Source organism: Anomaloglossus baeobatrachus, chromosome 5 (genome assembly GCF_048569485.1).
Source record: "Anomaloglossus baeobatrachus isolate aAnoBae1 chromosome 5, aAnoBae1.hap1, whole genome shotgun sequence".
Taxonomy (NCBI): domain Eukaryota; kingdom Metazoa; phylum Chordata; class Amphibia; order Anura; family Aromobatidae; genus Anomaloglossus; species Anomaloglossus baeobatrachus.
In genome coordinates, this window is record NC_134357.1 from 589,941,979 (window position 1) to 589,961,252 (window position 19,274).

The 19,274-nt window shown below is 42.2% G+C and overlaps 1 protein-coding gene across 8 annotated transcripts in view; it reads left to right on the forward strand.

Moving 5' to 3' along the window:
• The window catches only part of SHISA6 (shisa family member 6), a 413,757-nt gene that overhangs the window by 57,778 nt on the left and 336,705 nt on the right, over window positions 1-19,274 (forward strand). For all 8 annotated transcript variants that reach the window (XM_075351450.1, XM_075351451.1, XM_075351453.1 and 5 more), the window contains exon 3: window positions 15,951-16,114. In XM_075351450.1, coding sequence (XP_075207565.1) covers window positions 15,951-16,114 — 164 coding nt within the window. The remainder of the gene's footprint in view (window positions 1-15,950; window positions 16,115-19,274) is intronic.

Here is a 19,274-nt window from a genome sequence, read left to right on the forward strand (position 1 = left end):
ACTGTCTGGGGACCTGAGTCTCGATCTTTGGCAGAGTTTACTGGTGTGTTCTCTGGAGCTGTCGCCTCAGGAGTTGCCACCGCACAGACCTTATGACTGCACCATAAGGTTGAAGCCAGGGGCCAAGTTGCCCAAGTGTAGAATATATAATCTGTCCACCTCGGAGAGACAAGCTCTCAAGGAATACATAACAGAGAGCTTGGCCAATGGTCATATTAGGACATCTTCATCCCCTGTATTGGTGGGATTTTTCTTTGTAAAAACAATGATGGTGGACTACGTCTGTGTCAGGATCTCCAGAAGCTGAACCAGATTACAGTACACGATCCGTATCCTATGCCACTTATTCCGGACTTTTTTAACCAGATTTCTGGTGCTCAATGGTTCTCCAAGCTTGACCTGAGGTTGGCCTGTAATCTTATCAGAGCCTGTCAGGGGGATGAGAGGAAAACAACATTTAATACTCCCGAGGGTGGACTTTGAAAATTTGGTGATGCCGTTTGATTAAACCAACACATCTGCGGTATTTCAACACTTTGTAAATGATGTTGGGAAAGTTTGTTATCATATACTTAGATGACATCCTCATTTATATTCTTATATCACACACGAAACGTGTTAAGCGGGTTTTGCAGATACTCTGGGCAAACAAGTTGTACGCTAAGTTAGAGAAATGTGTATTTGCCGTTCAGGAACTGCCATTTCTGGTTGCATTATTTCCTCCTCTGGTTTTAGGATGGATCCCTCCAAGTTGCAGGCTATACTAAAAATGGGACCGTCCTGAAAATATTAAGGCACTGGAACAGTTCTTGGGTTTTGCTAATTATTACAGAAAGTTTATAAAAAAAGATTCTGCCTTAGCTAGACCTCTGACTGACATAACGAAGACAGGTACGGACTTTTCTAATTGATCTGAGAGTGCTTTACCCGCAATTGACTGTCTAAAAAAATGCTTTGCGTTAGCACCTGTACTGATACAGCCCGATGTATCACTTGCCTTTACTATGAAGGTTGACAGTTCTGAGGTGGGGGTGGGGGCTGTTTTGTCTCAGGGTCCATCAGTTGGTGAACTTTGCCCATGCGCCTTATTTTCTTAGATGTTTTCACTGACCAAACGTAATTATGACATTGGTAATAGTGAATTACTCACCATCAAATTGGCATTTGAGGAATGCAATACTTTTTAGAGGGATCTATTCACCCTTTCAGTGTAATTATGGACCATAAAAATCCCCTGCACCTCGAGTCAGCAAGGCTCCTTTCTCCAAGACAAGCTCGGTGGTCATTGTTCTTTAACTGGTTTAATTTTTTTGTTACCTACCATCCTAGTTTCAAAAACACTAAGGCAGATGCATTGTCCAGGAGTTTTCAGGTGGGAAACCTTATGAGAATCCGATGCACATCCTGCAGAAGGGAATGGTGGTATTGGCACTCAGTACCGAGGTCGGGTCTGAGATTGCTGAGGCCCACGATGAGGCACCATCAGGGGTTCTAGCTAATAAGTCATCTGTCCCCCTGAATCTTTGCCTTTAGGTTTTGGCCGAGCATCATAGTTCTGTCCTGGCCCATCACCTTGGTGAGATGGACATGCTGGATCTCAGGTCACATAATTTTTTGGTGGCCCAAATTCTGGAGAGATGTGGTCTCCTATGTATCTGCCATCTAAGCCATCACACACTCATCTGTATGGTTGTCTGCTGCCATTAGGTGTACCTAGCAAACCTTGGACAGATATTTCCATGGACGTCATTACAGGTCACATCATTTTTTGGTGGCCCAAATTCTGGAGGGATGTGGTCTCCTATGTATCTGCCATCTAAGCCATCACACACTCATCTGTATGGTTGTCTGCTGCCATTAGGTGTACCTAGCAAACCTTGGACAGATATTTCCATGGACGTCATTACAGGTCACATCATTTTTTGGTGGCCCAAATTCTGGAGGGATGTGGTCTCCTATGTATCTGCCATCTAAGCCATCACACACTCATCTGTATGGTTGTCTGCTGCCATTAGGTGTACCTAGCAAACCTTGGACAGATATTTCCATGGACGTCATTACAGGTCACATCATTTTTTGGTGGCCCAAATTCTTTAGGGATGTGGTCTCCTCTGTATCTGCCATCTAAGCCATCATACACTCATCTGTCTGGTTGTCTACTGCCATTAAGTGTACCTAGCAAACCTTCGAAAGATATGTCCATGGACGTCATTACAGATCTTCCGCCGTCTGCTGGTAATACGGTTATTTTTGTTGTGGTTGACAGGTTTTCCAAAACGACAAATTTTATTGCCTTGCCATACTTACCAAATGCGTAGACTTTAGCTAAGATATTTATACATGAGATTGTCAGTTTCCATGGAGTCCTGTCTGACATGGTCTCGGATAGGGATACTCAATTGATTGGTAATTTCTGGATGGCTTTTTGCTTTCGCTTAGGGATTATATCGTCTCACTCGATACACAGTCTAATGGGCAAAAAGACCAAATGGATCAGAACCTGGAGCAGTATATGCACTGTTTTGTCTCTGATGACCAGGAGGGGTGGTCCTCGTTCCTTCCTCTGGCTGAATTTGCTATAATAATCACCATCATGAGTCGTCTGGTGGGTCTCCCTTCTTTTGTGTTTTTGGTCAACATCCTTAATTCTGTTCTTTTCTTGAAGGTCAGTCTTTCGGGGTACCCGTAGAGGACCAATTAGGTTCAACATGATCATCTACATGGAAAAAAGTTCAGCAACACTTGCTAAGCATGGGTTTGAGCTATAAGCGTGAGCTTGTGCCTGGTCCGGACCTGTGTGTGGGTGATCTGGTGTGGTTATCCAATAAAGATATTAAGCTTAAGATACCTTCACTTAGGTTAGGACGTCATTTCTTCGGTTGGTTCAGATTTACTTCCATCATCCGTTTGACGTAACCAGCGGCATATAAAATCCATATTGTTTTTCCATAAGTCTCTATTGAAAAGGTCTGTGGGTTTGGGAAATCCCCTTCACACACTTCCACCCCTGGTTTTGGTTGATGGTGTGGAGACACGGGGCTCAGTGGGTGCTCTCGTCCACTAAATCCCGCCGCCTTTAGAAAGACAGCGTGGCTCAGGGCTCATCCCAACTGAACGCCGGCCTCCTTAACCGTGGGCGTAACACTACTCAGACACCACAGGGTGAGGGAACCACAATAATTAGACTTTATTGGATCCCCAAACAATTAACGGCACATAACACATAACCAGCAAAACACACAAATGTAACAGGCAACAGAGTCTCACCCTTCCGCTGGCTCAACAGGGATTAGAATGTCCATGCCTTAGAGCTTCCAGGGCCGCTTACTCCAATCCAGCAGCAGCCCGCTTTTGGCGGGCACCCACCGAGATAGGAATAGCGCCAGATTCAGGAAGCTGAGTGAGGTCTGTAAAGTCTGTAGCCAGGTGACCGGATTGTCCCAACCTGAGTGTCCTCCTTAGGTAGTCCTGATATGATGTTACAATCCTGGCAGCCGGAGTCGAAATCCCTAGGCTGTGGATATGGTCTCCAACCGGGACCGGAATCCCTAGATTGAAGCCATAAGATATCCTGATCCTCTAGTCAGCTCCAAAGAGCTTAGACTGGATCCATCAGCATCCATCAACCTTCAACAACCCTGGTGGCTTAAAGAAGTCCCTTTTATAGCCATAACCTTCCCTTAGGATACACTGCGTCCTCATCGATTGGTTGGACAAGATTGCTTCTCCCATTGGATGAATTTCAAGCTGCATGGATAATGTTCATTTATATGATGTGCATAGAAAGACTCAGTATATCTACATGGAGTCTGCAAGTCACCGACTAGACAATGGCTACTAAGGTAATTACATTATCAATACACAACTACAATACAATGGTTACTGGCAAAGTCTGGAGAACAATACGTCTGGCTTTCAGTGGCCAACACAATTACATTGAGTCAACAAGAGTCTTGTAAAAACAATGAGGGACTTCTCCCCCATCTATAGACAATCTATCATACTGTCTGGCTGGATTTTAAGAAACTTTAACCCATGAGAGTCCATGTCGTCACAGATGGTTCTTTGGAGTTTGAGGTGTCAAGAATTATTGATTCCCAGGTCGTTTGTTGTTGTCTGCATTATCTGGTTCAATGGCAAGGTTGCGGTCCTGAGGAAGGAACTTGGGTGCCAGCTTCGGAAATCCATGCAGAGGGGCTGGTTAGGGCTTTCCATTGAAGTTCGAAGAGATCTACTCCAGAGGGTCCAGAGGGGTGCTGTCACATGGTGTTCTGCTCTAAGCTCACATAGTGTAATGTTGACTTCTGACCCTGCTCACACTGCAGAGTCTGACATGCCTTTTGGTGCTGAGTTGCACAGTCAGACTCGGGCATCTACCAGTTTTGAGATTAGTAGTAATCGATCTAGCAGGAATTAATTTCTCCTGGTCTGTGGATTGCTGCTAGGATCACAGTTTACTGGACAGCTATCACAGTCGCATCCACCCTTTATAGGTTGGTGGAGCATGTTCCTCAACGCCGATTATAGCTATATAATGTATATGTATGTATGTAAGTGTCTCAGTGATGTCACTGGTTCCTGGTGTAGTTATACACTGTATTCTTATACAGTAAGATCAAAAGTTTGGACACACCTTATCATTCAAAGTGTTTTTTTATTTTCATGACTCTGAAAATTGTAGATTCACGTTGAAGGCATCAAAACTATGAATTACCACATGTGGAGTGAAATACTTAACAGAAAAGTGTGACACAACTGAAAATATGTCTTATATTTTAGGTTCTTCAGAGTAGTCACCTTTTTCTTTGATTACTGCGTTGCACACTCTTGGCATTCTCTTGATGAGCTTCAAGAGGTAGTCACTGGAAATGGTTTTCGAACAGTCTTGAAGGAGTTCCCAGAGATGCTTAGCACTTGTTGGCCCTTTTGCCTTCACTCTGCGGTCCAGCTCACCCCAAACCATCTCGATTGGGTTCAGGTCTGGTGACTGTGGAGGCCAGGTCATCTGGCGTAGCCCCCATCACTCTCCTTCTTAGTCAAATAGCCCTTACACAGCCTGGAGGTGTGTTTGGGGTCATTGTCCTGTTGAAAATAAATGATGGTCCAACTAAACGCAAACCGTATGGAATAGCATGCCGCTGCAAGATGCTGTGGTATCCATGCTGGTTCTGTATGCCTTCAATTTTGAATAAATCCCCAACAGTGTCACCAGCAAAGCACCCCCACACCATCACACCCCCTCCTCCATGCTTCACGTTGGGAACCAGGCATGTAGAGTCCATCCGTTCACCTTTTCTACAAAAACATGGTGGTTGGATCCAAAGATCTCAAATTTGGACTCATCAGACCAAAGCACAGATTTCCACTGGTCTAATGTCCATTCCTTGTGTTCTTTAGCCCAAACAAGTGTCTTCTGCTTGTTGCCTGTCCTTAGCAGTGGTTTCCTAGCAGCTATTTTACCATGCAGGCTGCTGCACAAAGTCTCCTCTTAACAGTTGTTCTAGAGATGTGTCTGCTGCTAGAACTCTGTGTGGCATTGACCTGGTCTCTAATCTGAGCTGCTGTTAACCTGCGATTTCTGAGGCTGGTGACTCGGATAAACTTATCCTCCGCAGCAGAGGTGACTCTTGGTCTTCCTTTCCTGGGGCGGTCCTCATGTGAGCCAGTTTCTTGGTATCGTTTGATGGTTTTTGCCACTGCACTTGGGGATACTTTCAAAGTTTTCCCAATTTTTCGGACTGACTGACCTTCATTTCTTAAAGTAATGATGGCCACTCATTTTTCTTTACTTAGCTGCTTTTTTCTTCACAGAATACAAATTCTAACAGTCTATTCAGTAGGACTATCAGCCGTGTATCCACCAGACGTGTGCACAACACAACTGATGGTCCCAACCCCATTTATAAGGCAAGAAATCCCACTTATTAAAACTGACAGATCACACCTGTGAAGTGAAAACCATTTCCGGTGACTACCTCGTGAAGCTCATCAAGAGAATGCCAAGAGTGTGGAAAGCAGTAATCAAAGCAAAAGGTGGCGACTGTGAAGAACCTAGAATATAACACATTTTCAGTTGTTTCACACTTTTTTGTTAAGTATTTCATTCCACATGTGATAATTCAGAGTTTTGATGCATTCAATGGGAATCTACAATTTTCATAGTCATGAAAATAAAGAAAACTCTTTGAATAAGAAGGTGTGTCCAAACTTTTGGTCTGTACTATATATATACACAGTGCCTACAAGTAGTATTCCACCCCCTGCAGATTTAGCAGGTTTACACATTCGGAATAACTTGGCATTGTGACATTTGGACTGTAGATCAGCCTGGAAATGTGAAATGCAGCAAAAAAGAATGTTATTTATTTTTTTATTTTTTTTTTAAATTGTGAAAAGTTTATTCAGAGGGTCATTTATTATTCAACCCCTCAATCCACCAGAATTCTGTTTGGTTCCCCTAAAGTATTAAGAAGTATTTCAGGCACAAAGAACAATGAGCTTCACATGTTTGGATTAATTATCTCTTTTTCCAGCCTTTTCTGACTAATTAAGACCCTCCCCAAACTTGTGAACAGCACTCATACTTGGTCAACATGGGAAAGACACAGGAGCATTCCAAGGCCATCAGAGACAAGATCGTGGAGGGTCACAAGGCTGGCAAGTGGTACAAAACCCTTTCCAAGGAGTTGGGCCTACCTGTCTCCACTGTTGGGAGCATCATCCGGAAGTGGAAGGCTTATGGAACTACTGTTAGCCTTCCACGGCCTGGACAGCCTTTGAAAGTTTCCACCCGTGCCGAGGCCAGGCTTGTCCGAAGAGTCAAGGCTAACCCAAGGACAACAAGGAAGGAGCTCCGGGAAGATCTCATGGCAGTGGGGACATTGGTTTCAGTCAATACCATAAATAACGTACTCCACCGCAATGGTCTCCGTTCCAGACGAGCCCGTAAGGTACCTTTACTTTCAAAGCGTCATGTCAAGGCTCGTCTACAGTTTGCTCATGATCACTTGGAGGACTCTGAGACAGACTGGTTCAAGGTTCTCTGGTCTGATGAGACCAAGATCGAGATCTTTGGTGCCAACCACACACGAGACGTTTGGAGACTGGATGGCACTGCATACGACCCCAAGAATACCATCCCTACAGTCAAGCATGGTGGTGGCAGCATCATGCTGTGGGGCTGTTTCTCAGCCAAGGGGCCTGGCCATCTGGTCCGCATTGTGATACCAATGTGATATGACTGAAGTTTGAATGACTATTAGATAGGGATCATGATCAAAAGATAGGAGTGATCCCAGATATTATTTGATCCATCAATAATTCAGTATCAAAGAAGATGTCCTTTGGATAATATTTCACTAATACCAAGGAATACATGTCTTGAAGCAGTTTTAGATAATAAGGAAGTAACATTTACAGTTCCACTTACAGGAAACTTGTGGTTAGCTTAAAGACAGTTTTAAGGATGAAATTTACGGCTCATTGCAATATTTCACTAATACTGGTCAAACTGTGGTCAGCCAGTTGTCAACTGACAGGATGTGCTGGAAATGTGCAGGAAGCTGCCGTTACCTACAACATTTTGTGGTCAAGTTACATGAACATGACTCAGCTGTCATATGCTGGTGACCATTTAGACACAACCTACAATATTTTCCTATAAAATATACACGGAACTCGCTTAAGGTAGGGAAATACCTTCCAGGACATTGAAGTGTACGTACGCACTGTTCCTGTGATGCCATGCCATGTTGATTCCTTATCTTAACTCGAGTTCCCTCCGATGTGAAAGGATTGCTACAACATAACGGTAATGTTGATGCATATTTCTGTTATTGTATAAGTTTCTATGACTATAAGATTCTAAATGCCTATGTACCATTGATTATATTCATGTGCTATTAAAATAAATAGTATCTTGCTATAAAGAATATTAGTATTCGTGCCTGATTAGGATATCAGTGAGCGCTTCGTAAGTACGGGCTTTCAGCCCCCTTTTTAGTAGAATTTAGCAAGACATAAATTGGCGTAGTCGGCAGGATTACTTCTATAAGAAGTAATTAACGAATTTTTGTAATTTAGAAATTAAAAACATATATTTGGCAAATTTCCAGATATATTTTTTTTCAATCTTTTTGCATAGTGTCAAAATGTTCAGAAAACGTAAGGATAATGTTAAGGAGGTTGTTGTGGAGATCCCCACCTGGACTGAGGCTCCCTACAATCTTATAGCACATGAATTGGTCAATTGTGGATTGGCAGAACAATGGCAGAATAAGCTTAAGGGTAGTGAAGCTACTGATGTTGTGAATGTATTCGGTAGTGTCCCTGTGAAAACAGGTGATGTAGTGTCTTTAGCACGGCACAAACAATGGCAGGATAAGCTTACGGGTAGTGAAGCTACTGATGTTGTGAATGTATTCGGTAGTGTCCCTGTGAAAACAGGTGATGTAGTGTCTTTAGCACGGCACAAACAATGGCAGGACAAGCTTAAGGGTAGTGAAGCTACTGATGTTGTGAATGTACTCAGTGGTGTCCCTGTGAAAACAGGTGATGTAGTGTCTTTAGCACGACACAAACAATGGCAGGATAAGCTTACGGGTAGTGAAGCTACTGATGTGAATGTATTCGGTAGTGTCCCTGTGAAAGCAGGTGATGTAGTGTCTTTAGCACGGCACAAACAATGGCAGGATAAGCTTAAGGGTAGTGAAGCTACTGATGTTGTGAATGTATTCGGTAGTATCCCTGTGAAAGCAGGTGATGTAGTGTCTTTAGGACGGCGCATCTGGATTTTGGCAAGTGCATATAGTGTAATGCATGAGCGTAATCTAAAGATGCAGAAGAAAAGTTCCCAGATGGAACAAAAGATGATAGAATTAGGTGGCCTGAAAACAGTTATGGAATGTAATACCAGACTGTTGAAGGATAAATTGGAACATTATCAGAATGTGGCAGAAAAAGCTGCCATAAAAATTGCTCAAAATAAGTACAAGAAAAGAAGAGGAAAGGTAAATAAAATCAAAATTGCTCAAAATAAGTACAAGAAAAGAAGAGGAAAAGTAAATAAAACCAAAGTACATAAAAGTATCGCCTCAGCTTCTATAAACTGGGATCCCGATACTTGGGATGGGGATGTGTGGGATTCATCTTCATCATCTGATGAGGAGGATTACCATAAAGGGAAGATTCAGGCTAACCCAGTAAGGAGGCACCTAGAGAGGACAGAGAATGAGATCATCCGGGAACATGTCCGGGATGGTCAGGGGAATCTGCAATATGACAAAGATGGTAATGCCATCATAAATGAGAGAACAATTCCTCATGTAAAAAATCGAGTAACCATTGAAGATTACTCTCAGGGAGAAGTTGATAGCATTTTAACACAGTTTAGACAAAAACCAGGAGAAGGAGAAATTCCCTGGTTGGTCAGGGTGCACGATCTCGGAGGAGGTGGAGTGCACTTTGACGCCGGAGACGTGGCAAAATTTGTCACCATGTCTCAGGACCCAGAAATTCAGAGATCAATAAAAAATTATTTTGTTGATCATAATGAGCATGGTACTCAAAACTTAATTATAATCTTAGCCCATGCTTTTCTGGACAAATATCCATCAGAAACAGACTTTCCTATCAATGATAAACCTTGGTATACCTTAAAAGATGGTATGGAAAGGCTGAAGGAAGAAGCAATGAGGAATGCTCTTCCTCTTTTGGGAATGGATGATGATTATCTCCAGTACCCATTGACAGCCAGCATAAGAAATAGGCTGGTTAAACATGCTCCTCCAGCATACAACTCAGTTATTTTAACCTTAACTGTAGCGCTGACTGGAGAATCAATCGGTGTAGTTCTAGGGAGGATGAGGGAGTTACAGGATATGGGACAGTGGGATAAATCGTCCCCTGGAGGCCATGTTGGTAACAGTAAGCCAAACAATCCTGATTGTAAAGAGAAATCAGTAGGGGAGGCCCCATGGGTGCCTCGCAAAGACATGTTCCAGGCTTTGCTTAAAGCCGGGATCAATAAGGAAAGGATTGATGGAAAGGAGACAGGAGAATTATGGAAGTTGTACAAACAGAAAGTTCTATCTGCAAAGATGAAAGGGGGTTCAAAAACCCCCAAGGTAAAGAAATTAGAGGGAAAAGGGGAAAAACCCCCAAAGAATGTGTCTTGGGAAGATTTTCAGTCAGTTTATCCATGGGAAGAACTGGCTGCAGCCGTGGCCACAAAGGTCACGGAAGGAAGGGCTAATACACAGACTGAAGTCTGTGTAAATGAAAGTTCAGAAGGAAGTGATTTACCATAGGTAGCCAGCCAAGCCCCCCTATTGATAAAAAGGGACGAACGTCCCTACGTCAATCTTAGCATACATGTTCAAAGAGTCCCAGCTTTGATTGACACGGGGGCGGAGGCTACTTTAATTCATGGAAACCCAGAAAAAATAAAAGGACCTCGAGTAAAAATTGCTGGACTAGGTGGTCAAGTGATCACCGGGGTTCAGACACAGGTAGCTTTGAAGATAGGTAATTTACCTATCAAGGAGTATACGGTACTGGTAGTACCTATACCAGAATATATTTTGGGAATTGATATCCTAAAATGGATGACTCTTAATCGAACCGAAGGAAAATTCTCCTTTGGGATTATGTCTTGTCATAAGGAAATGCAGATCTCACATTATATCGATGATATAATGATACAAGGACAAGATGAGCAAAGTGTGAAAGATCAATTGACAAAACTGATTGCTCATATGTGGAGAAAAGGATGGGAAATCAATGATGCCAAGGTTCAAGGACCGTCTCAGGTGGTAACATTTCTAGGGATTCAGTGGAACAAGGGGCACAGAGAGATCTTGCCCAATGCCAGACAGAAAATTATTAATTTTCTGGTCCCTAAATCCAAACAGGAGACTCAGTCTTATATTGGATTGTTTGATTTTTGGAGACAACATATCCCTCATTTGGGACAAATGTTGGCTCATTTGTACAACGTAACGAGGAAACAATATGAGTTCCAATGGGGAGAGGAACAGCAAAATGTGTTTGAGATGGTCAGGGAAGTGTGGCAAGACATTGAAGGGATTATTCAATCTACCAAGACCACTGTACTTCATGTTGATGCTCATGTCCCTACTAACTCACTTGAACGTTTGTTTAATTCAGAAGCAGATAAAGCAGCAGCCATCAGACAAGTCAGTCCAACAGTTGACAAGGCAAGGTACAGCTGTTTGGGCACACCAGAAAGAGCGACACCTTATTCAGCAGCAGGTTTAGACCTCAGTACATTGGAAACTGTCGTGGTACCCCCAGGTAAGGTAAAACCAATTTCAACAGGATTGGGTTGCCATACACAAAAGGATCATTATGGTCAAATAGCCACTAGTTCTAGTTTAGTGTTAAAAGGAGCCATAGTGGTGGGAGGGGTAATAGATGCAGATTATCAGGGAGAAATCAAGGTACTGATGCTAAATTTGGGAAATGAGCCTTTGATCTTGATGAAACACCAGAAGGTGGCTCAGATGTTAATAATTCCAATAAACTTGTCTGAAATAAGAGAAGGAACTGCCCCAGCAGAATTAACAATACGGGGTACTAAAGGTTTTGGATCCTCTAATATTACAAATGTAGGAGCAAAAATATGGATTCAAAACCTCCAAGGACCGCCCTCAGAGATAGCGGTAATAGCAGTCAGAAAAGATCGTACTCTCCTGATAATGAGACCAGGAGTGGAGAAGTGGGAATATGTCCCACAAGAAAAATGTTATTTACGAGAATAATAGTGTATCTTTACTTGCAGAAGGTGTTGTAAATAAGCGGAATCCATGGGATCGGCTACTGGGAAGAGCTCGATAGTGATGAGATGGAGAAATTCCTGTGTTTGATGTTTGCCTCTCTGGTCGTTGGATGGACAAGTCTACATCAGGAGGAACCTGTGGCGAATGAATTTCTGATGCACCATCACATTTTCAACACACAGATTGCTGGATCTGTACACATTCTTCGCTTACAGCCACCAGTATCCCTTATCTGGATGTCCCGGTATCGATGGAGGAAATCTTAAAGTAGAAAAGTTGTTCTGATCATCTTGCTGATAAAGACACTCGAAGTGTTCGTCTATAGAATACTACAGTACCCATTTCCATAGTGGGATGGATCAATCTTCCATGGTGGCAAGGCAATTTGAATGCAACAGTCACCAATTTGCAATATCTGGCTTTTAAGGGAGGAATTTGGGTACTAAGATATAAGACTGGACTGACTAACCTGGGATTCATCTCTATGGACTGTAGATGCTTTTAAACCCAGTTTAGTGGAAAAGACAATTCATGATATGTTATGGCCTTATGCCAATATGTTCATAAATCGGACTAGTGAAACTTCTAGTAACATATCGGGAAATGTAATGTGTAATGATTCCTTTGAATATCGAGCAAATGCCAAAACACATGATATTCAAGGGAGCTTTTCAGATAATATTGCTTTTAGTTTTAATATACTATACAAAAGTAGTGAAAGTGATTATATTTGTGATTCAACGTTTATCCAAACAAACAAAGACAAAATTTGTGGCAAACAATATTTCTTGGTCATGGTATGGTATATTCCGAGTGATCTTCTTCTAGTGGAATACTGATGATGGAAAATAATCCCTGGGATCAAGGACCGATTGTGATACCAATGTGATATGACTGAAGTTTGAATGACTATTAGATAGGGATCATGATCAAAAGATAGGAGTGATCCCAGATATTATTTGATCCATCAATAATTCAGTATCAAAGAAGATGTCCTTTGGATAATATTTCACTAATACCAAGGAATACATGTCACACATGTCTTGAAGCAGTTTTAGATAATAAGGAAGTAACATTTACAGTTCCACTTACAGGAAACTTGTGGTTAGCTTAAAGACAGTTTTAAGGATGAAATTTACGGCTCATTGCAATATTTCACTAATACTGGTCAAACTGTGGTCAGCCAGTTGTCAACTGACAGGATGTGCTGGAAATGTGCAGGAAGCTGCCGTTACCTACAACATTTTGTGGTCAAGTTACATGAACATGACTCAGCTGTCATATGCTGGTGACCATTTAGACACAACCTACAATATTTTCCTATAAAATATACACGGAACTCGCTTAAGGTAGGGAAATACCTTCCAGGACATTGAAGTGTACGTACGCACTGTTCCTGTGATGCCATGCCATGTTGATTCCTTATCTTAACTCGAGTTCCCTCCGATGTGAAAGGATTGCTACAACATAACGGTAATGTTGATGCATATTTCTGTTATTGTATAAGTTTCTATGACTATAAGATTCTAAATGCCTATGTACCATTGATTATATTCATGTGCTATTAAAATAAATAGTATCTTGCTATAAAGAATATTAGTATTCGTGCCTGATTAGGATATCAGTGAGCGCTTCGTAAGTACGGGCTTTCAGCCCCCTTTTTAGTAGAATTTAGCAAGACATCCGCATCCATGGGAAGATGGATAGCATGGCCTACCTGGAGATTTTGGCCAAGAACCTCCGCTCCTCCATCAAGGATCTTAGGATGGGTCGTCATTACATCTTCCAACAAGACAACGACCCAAAGCACACAGCCAAGAAAACCAAGGCCTGGTTCAAGAGGGAAAAAATCAAGGTGTTGCAGTGGCCTAGTCAGTCTCCTGACCTTAACCCAATTGAAAACTTGTGGAAGGAGCTCAAGATTAAAGTCCACATGAGACACCCAAAGAACCTAGATAAATTGGAGAAGATCTGCATGGAGGAGTGGGCCAAGATAACTCCAGAGACCTGTGCCGGCCTGATCAGGTCTTATACAAGACGATTATTAGCTGTAATTGCAAACAAGGGTTATTCCACAAAATATTAAACCTAGGGGTTGAATAATAATTGACCCACACTTTTATGTTGAAAATGTATTAAAATTTAACTGAGCAACATAACTTGTTGGTTTGTAAGATTTATGCATCTGGTAATAAATCCTGCTCTTGTTTGAAGTTTGCATCTTATCAAACCTGCTAAATCTGCAGGGGGTTGAATACTACTTGTAGGCACCGTGTATATATATGTGTATATATATATATATATATATATATATATATATATATATATATATATATATATATATATAAAAAGTGTCTCAGTGATGTCACTGGTTCCTGGTGTAGTTACAGGCTGTATTCTCATGAATATGGAGTGTCTCAGTGATGTCACTGGTTCCTGGTGTATTTATAGGCTGTATTCTCATGAATATGGAGTGTCTCAGTGATGTCACTGGTTCCTTGTGTATTTATAGGCTGTATTCTCATGAATATGGAGTGTTTCAGTGATGTCACTGGTTCCTGGTGTATTTATAGGCTGTATTCTCATGAATATGAAGTGTCTCAGTGATGTCACTGGTTCCTGGTGTAGTTATAGGCTGTATTCTCATGAATATGGAGTGTGTCAGTGATGTCACTGGTTCCTGGTGTATTTATAGGCTGTATTCTCATGAATATGAAGTGTCTCAGTGATGTCACTGGTTCCTTGTGTATTTATAGGCTGTATTCTCATGAATATGGAGTGTTTCAGTGATGTCACTGGTTCCTGGTGTATTTATAGGCTGTATTCTCATGAATATGGAGTGTCTCAGTGATGTCACTGGTTCCTGGTGTATTTATAGGCTGTATTCTCATGAATATGGAGTGTCTCAGTGATGTCACTGGTTCCTGGTGTATTTATAGGCTGTATTCTCATGAATATGGAGTGTCTCAGTGATGTCACTGGTTCTTGGTGTATTTATAGGCTGTATTTTCATGAATATGAAGTGTCTCAGTGATGTCACTGGTTCCTGGTGTATTTATAGGCTGTATTCTCATGAATATGAAGTGTCTCAGTGATGTCACTGGTTCTTGGTGTATTTATAGGCTGTATTTTCATGAATATGAAGTGTCTCAGTGATGTCACTGGTTCTTGGTGTATTTATAGGCTGTATTTTCATGAATATGAAGTGTCTCAGTGATGTCACTGGTTCCTGGTGTATTTATAGGCTGTATTCTCATGAATATGGAGTGTCTTGGTGATGTCACCGGTTCCTGGTGTAGTTATAGGCTGTGTTCTCATGAATATAGAGTTTCTCAGTGATGTCACTGGTTCCTGGTGTGTTTATAGGCTGTATTCTCATAAATATGGAGTGTCTCAGTGATGTCACTGGCTCCTGGTGTATTTATAGGCTGTATTCTCATAAATATGGAGTGTCTCAGTGATGTCACTGGTTCCTGGTGTATTTATAGGCTGTATTCTCATGAATATGAAGTGTCTCAGTGATGTCACTGGTTCCTGGTGTATTTATTGGCTGTATTCTCATGAATATGGAGTGTCTCAGTGATGTCACTGGTTCCTGGTGTATTTATAGGCTGTATTCTCATGTATATGAAGTGTATCAGTGATGTCACTGGTTCCTGGTGTATTTATAGGCTGTATTCTCATGAATATGAAGTGTCTCAGTGATGTCACTGATTCCTGGTGTATTTATAGGCTGTATTCTCATGAATATGGAGTGTCTTGGTGATGTCACTGGTTCCTGGTGTAGTTATAGGCTGTGTTCTCATGAATATAAAGTTTCTCAGTGATGTCACTGGTTCCTGGTTTAGTTTTAGGCTGTATTCTCATGAATATTAATATGAAGTGTCTCAGTGATAGCCAGCAGCTAGTGTTAAGGCGTATCTAATTTTGCTGGGTCCCTACCTTCATTTTTCTTTGCTGGGACACAGAAAAGAAGACATACGCCTTTATGCTGGCCGTTGGGCTCACATAAAACTGGCCTTTTTTATGCTCCTGGTGTCTCAGTTGTCAAATTAATTTCTACTAAGTATATAAAATTCATAAATCTATACTCCATCATTGGTGCCTTTACGTCCCCTTCGATAATTTCTAATTTTATAATTTCTTTCTCAGGGCACTTGCAGACATTTTGATACAACAGGGGCCGATTCCTATCCCACACTGTGAACGAGAGGCCATCTCCGCTGTTGACAACTCTCCCAAAGAGAATACACCTGTAAGAACGTCAAAAAATCAGTATACTCCGGTGAGAACGACCAAGACCAACCATGGTACAGGTGGGTTCTTTAAATGTCCTTCACTGTCCTGAAAGGGTAGACCTTATATGTTGTGGAAACCAGATATGTGAACCAGATCTTGTGGGTCTTATGACATGTAGTCCGGGCTTTATGGCTCGGAGTGGGTCATCATTTTGTGGTGCCCGTCAGGTGAACTGGAGTCATGGAACAAGAGACGTAACGTCCGTAATGATTACCTTCTCTTATGAGACACATTATGTGATGGATACTGTGAATGCCTCGGCTGGGAATTTGCATTTACATCTTCAAACGGTTAATACCGGTTTACTCTTCGAAATTGTGAAAAGTTGGTCTATGGTCGCTTCTGATTTCATTAAATTATTTTCACCGTATATTAGTTTGGAAATTATCAATACAGTTCAGATTTACAGATGTATCCACCGATATCCTTACCAGGGGCGGAACGAGAGTTCGATCGGCCCCCATGCAATATTTGGACCTTGGTCCCCCCATCCCCTCATGTTGGTCAGATGTATGTATATGTAAATATACATTTAGCCATCTAAATCCTATAAAAACATAAGCGTTGCCCTCCCCCCATTATGTAGTAATGTCCCCCATTTTGGGCTATTTCCTGGCAAATATGTCCTCTATGCAGGTAAATGTCCTCCATCCTGTTCTAATGTACCCCATTCCTGGTAAATATGCCCCTCATCCTGGCATGTCCCCCATCCTACCAAATATGTTTCCCATCCTGGTATTTATGTTCCCCATCCTAGTATATACTGTCCCCCTCCTGGTATATGTGTCCCCATCCTAGTAAATACTGTCCCCCTCATGGTAATTTTTATTCCTCTTTTGGTATATACTGTCTTCCCTCCTGGTAAATATGTTCCTCTCTTGGGCTCCTCCTGGTATATACTGTCCCCCTTCTGGTATAGTCTTTCCCCCTTCTGGTATACATATCCCCCATTTTGATATATACTGTCCCCTCTTTTGATATATACTGTCCACTTCCTGGTATATATGTTCCTCTCCTGGTATATACTGTCCCCCTCTTGGTAAATATGTTCATCTCCTGGGCCCTTCCTGGTATATACTGTACCCCTCCTGGTATATTTTGTTTTCCTCCTGGTATATACGTTCCTCTCCTGGGCCCCTCATGGTATATACTGTCCTCCTCCTAGTATATTGTGTCCTCTTCCTGGTATACTGTATATGTTCCTCTCCTGGGCCCCTCATGGTATATACTGTCCCCATCCTGGTATATTTTGTCCTCCTCCTGGTATACATGTCCCACATCCTGGTATATTCTGTCCCCCTCCTAGTATACTGTATATGTTTCTCTCCTGGGCCTCTCCTGCTATATTCTGTCCCCCTCCTGGTGTACTGTTTATGTTCCTTTCCTTGGCCCCTCATGGTATATACTGTCCACATCCTGGTATATTTTGTCCTCCTCCTGGTATACATGTCCCACATCATGGTATATTCTGTCCCCCTCCTAGTATATTGTTTATTTTCCTCTCCTGGGCCTCTCCTGGTATATTCTGTCCCCCTCCTGGTATATACTGTGCTCACACTCTCTGGCTCCTACGCAACATCCTCCTCTATACCCGGTCCACAGTGGCTGACAAAATCATCGTCGTTTGTGCTATGTCAACGCCAGACATCATTGTCATGTGATGCCTCAGTCATGGAGATGCTGCTGAAAGCTGCCGACTTCTGTTTGGCTGAAAGTGTAGATCACAGTGCAGGGACCCGACGGGTCTGTGCACCGCGATGCATTTCTGCTTGATGTGCGGCCTCGGAAGAAGCAGGTGTTGGGGCCGACGGGCCCCCTAAACCCCCCCGCTTGGTCACGGTCGTGATCCCAGCGACCATGATGCTGCTGCCCAAGATCTTCGCTGAAGTTTGGATACGGACTCCAAATTCACTGTATTGTCACAACTTTTTCTGATCCCAACTGTAGTAGAAAATCATTTCAGTGAGGCATGTCTGTTGTCTGAATAAGTATAGCGGTAATTTACACCAAAATATTACTTGTGTGTGCTCTATAGTGCGGGAGTTCTGCACCTGTCCATTCCTCATGGGTGGGGCAAAGTGATTAAGGTCTCCTCCCAGGAGGAGCCAGCCTGTTGGTTTCCAGTGATATTCTCTCTTAACTGTGGTAGGTAGAAGGTGCTGGAGCCAAGTAGACTTGTATGTGTAAATTTCTCCACTTTTTAGTGAAAGTATGAGTTCTATTAACCATCTTGTGGCTTTCAATCCTTCAATTTCTTATTTTTTTCCTTGCTCTATAAATATGAAAAACATATGTCAAGTCGTTCAGAGGCAAATACATGATATTTACCATATGCCATTCCCCATCTGATGTACTGGTGGTGTTATACACTTGCATAAAAATAACATCGGCAGTGTGAACTTTGGCTTACGGAAGTTGAGAATTTCGGGATTGCTGGATAATAGAATGTTCTGGTTTTACATAATTGTGGTACTATCAATTTGTCGTAAAAATGTTCTTCATCTTCCTAATTTTATTAGGGTTTGAGTTTTTCAGACTTTACGGGATTCAGTGAGGGAAAAGTCGCCTGCGAGCTGCTCACAGAGGATTGAATTATTTGGACGGCACATGGCGGCTCTGTTCCCTCCTGTAGATTTCTGCGTCTCTTCCGACTCGCAGCTTTGTGAGAAGAGAGTCAAAGTCATGCTGGGAAAGCTGGCCGAAATATTAAACACTGTCTATTCTAATGCAAAAAAGCCCCGGAAAGTATAGAACACTTACATAATGATACATTTACAATGTTTACATCCTTTTTCGAACCCTAACTCTTAGGGTTAAGGCTAGAGCTAGGGTTAGATTTAAGGCTAAGCTTAGATTTACTGTTAGGGCTCGGGTTAAGGATATGGTTAGGTTTCCTGTTAGGGATAGGGTTAGATTTACTGTTAGGGCTCGGGTTAAGGATATGGTTAGGTTTCCTGTTAGGGATAGGGTTAGATTTACTGTTAGGGCTCGGGTTAAGGATACGGTTAGGTTTCCTGTTAGGGATAGGGTTAGATTTACTGTTAGGGCTTGGGTTAAGGATACGGTTAGGTTTCCAGTTAGGGATAGGGTTAGATTTACTGTTAGGGCTCGGGTTAAGGATACGGTTAGGTTTCCTGTTAGGGATAGGGTTAGATTTACTGTTAGGGCTCGGGTTAA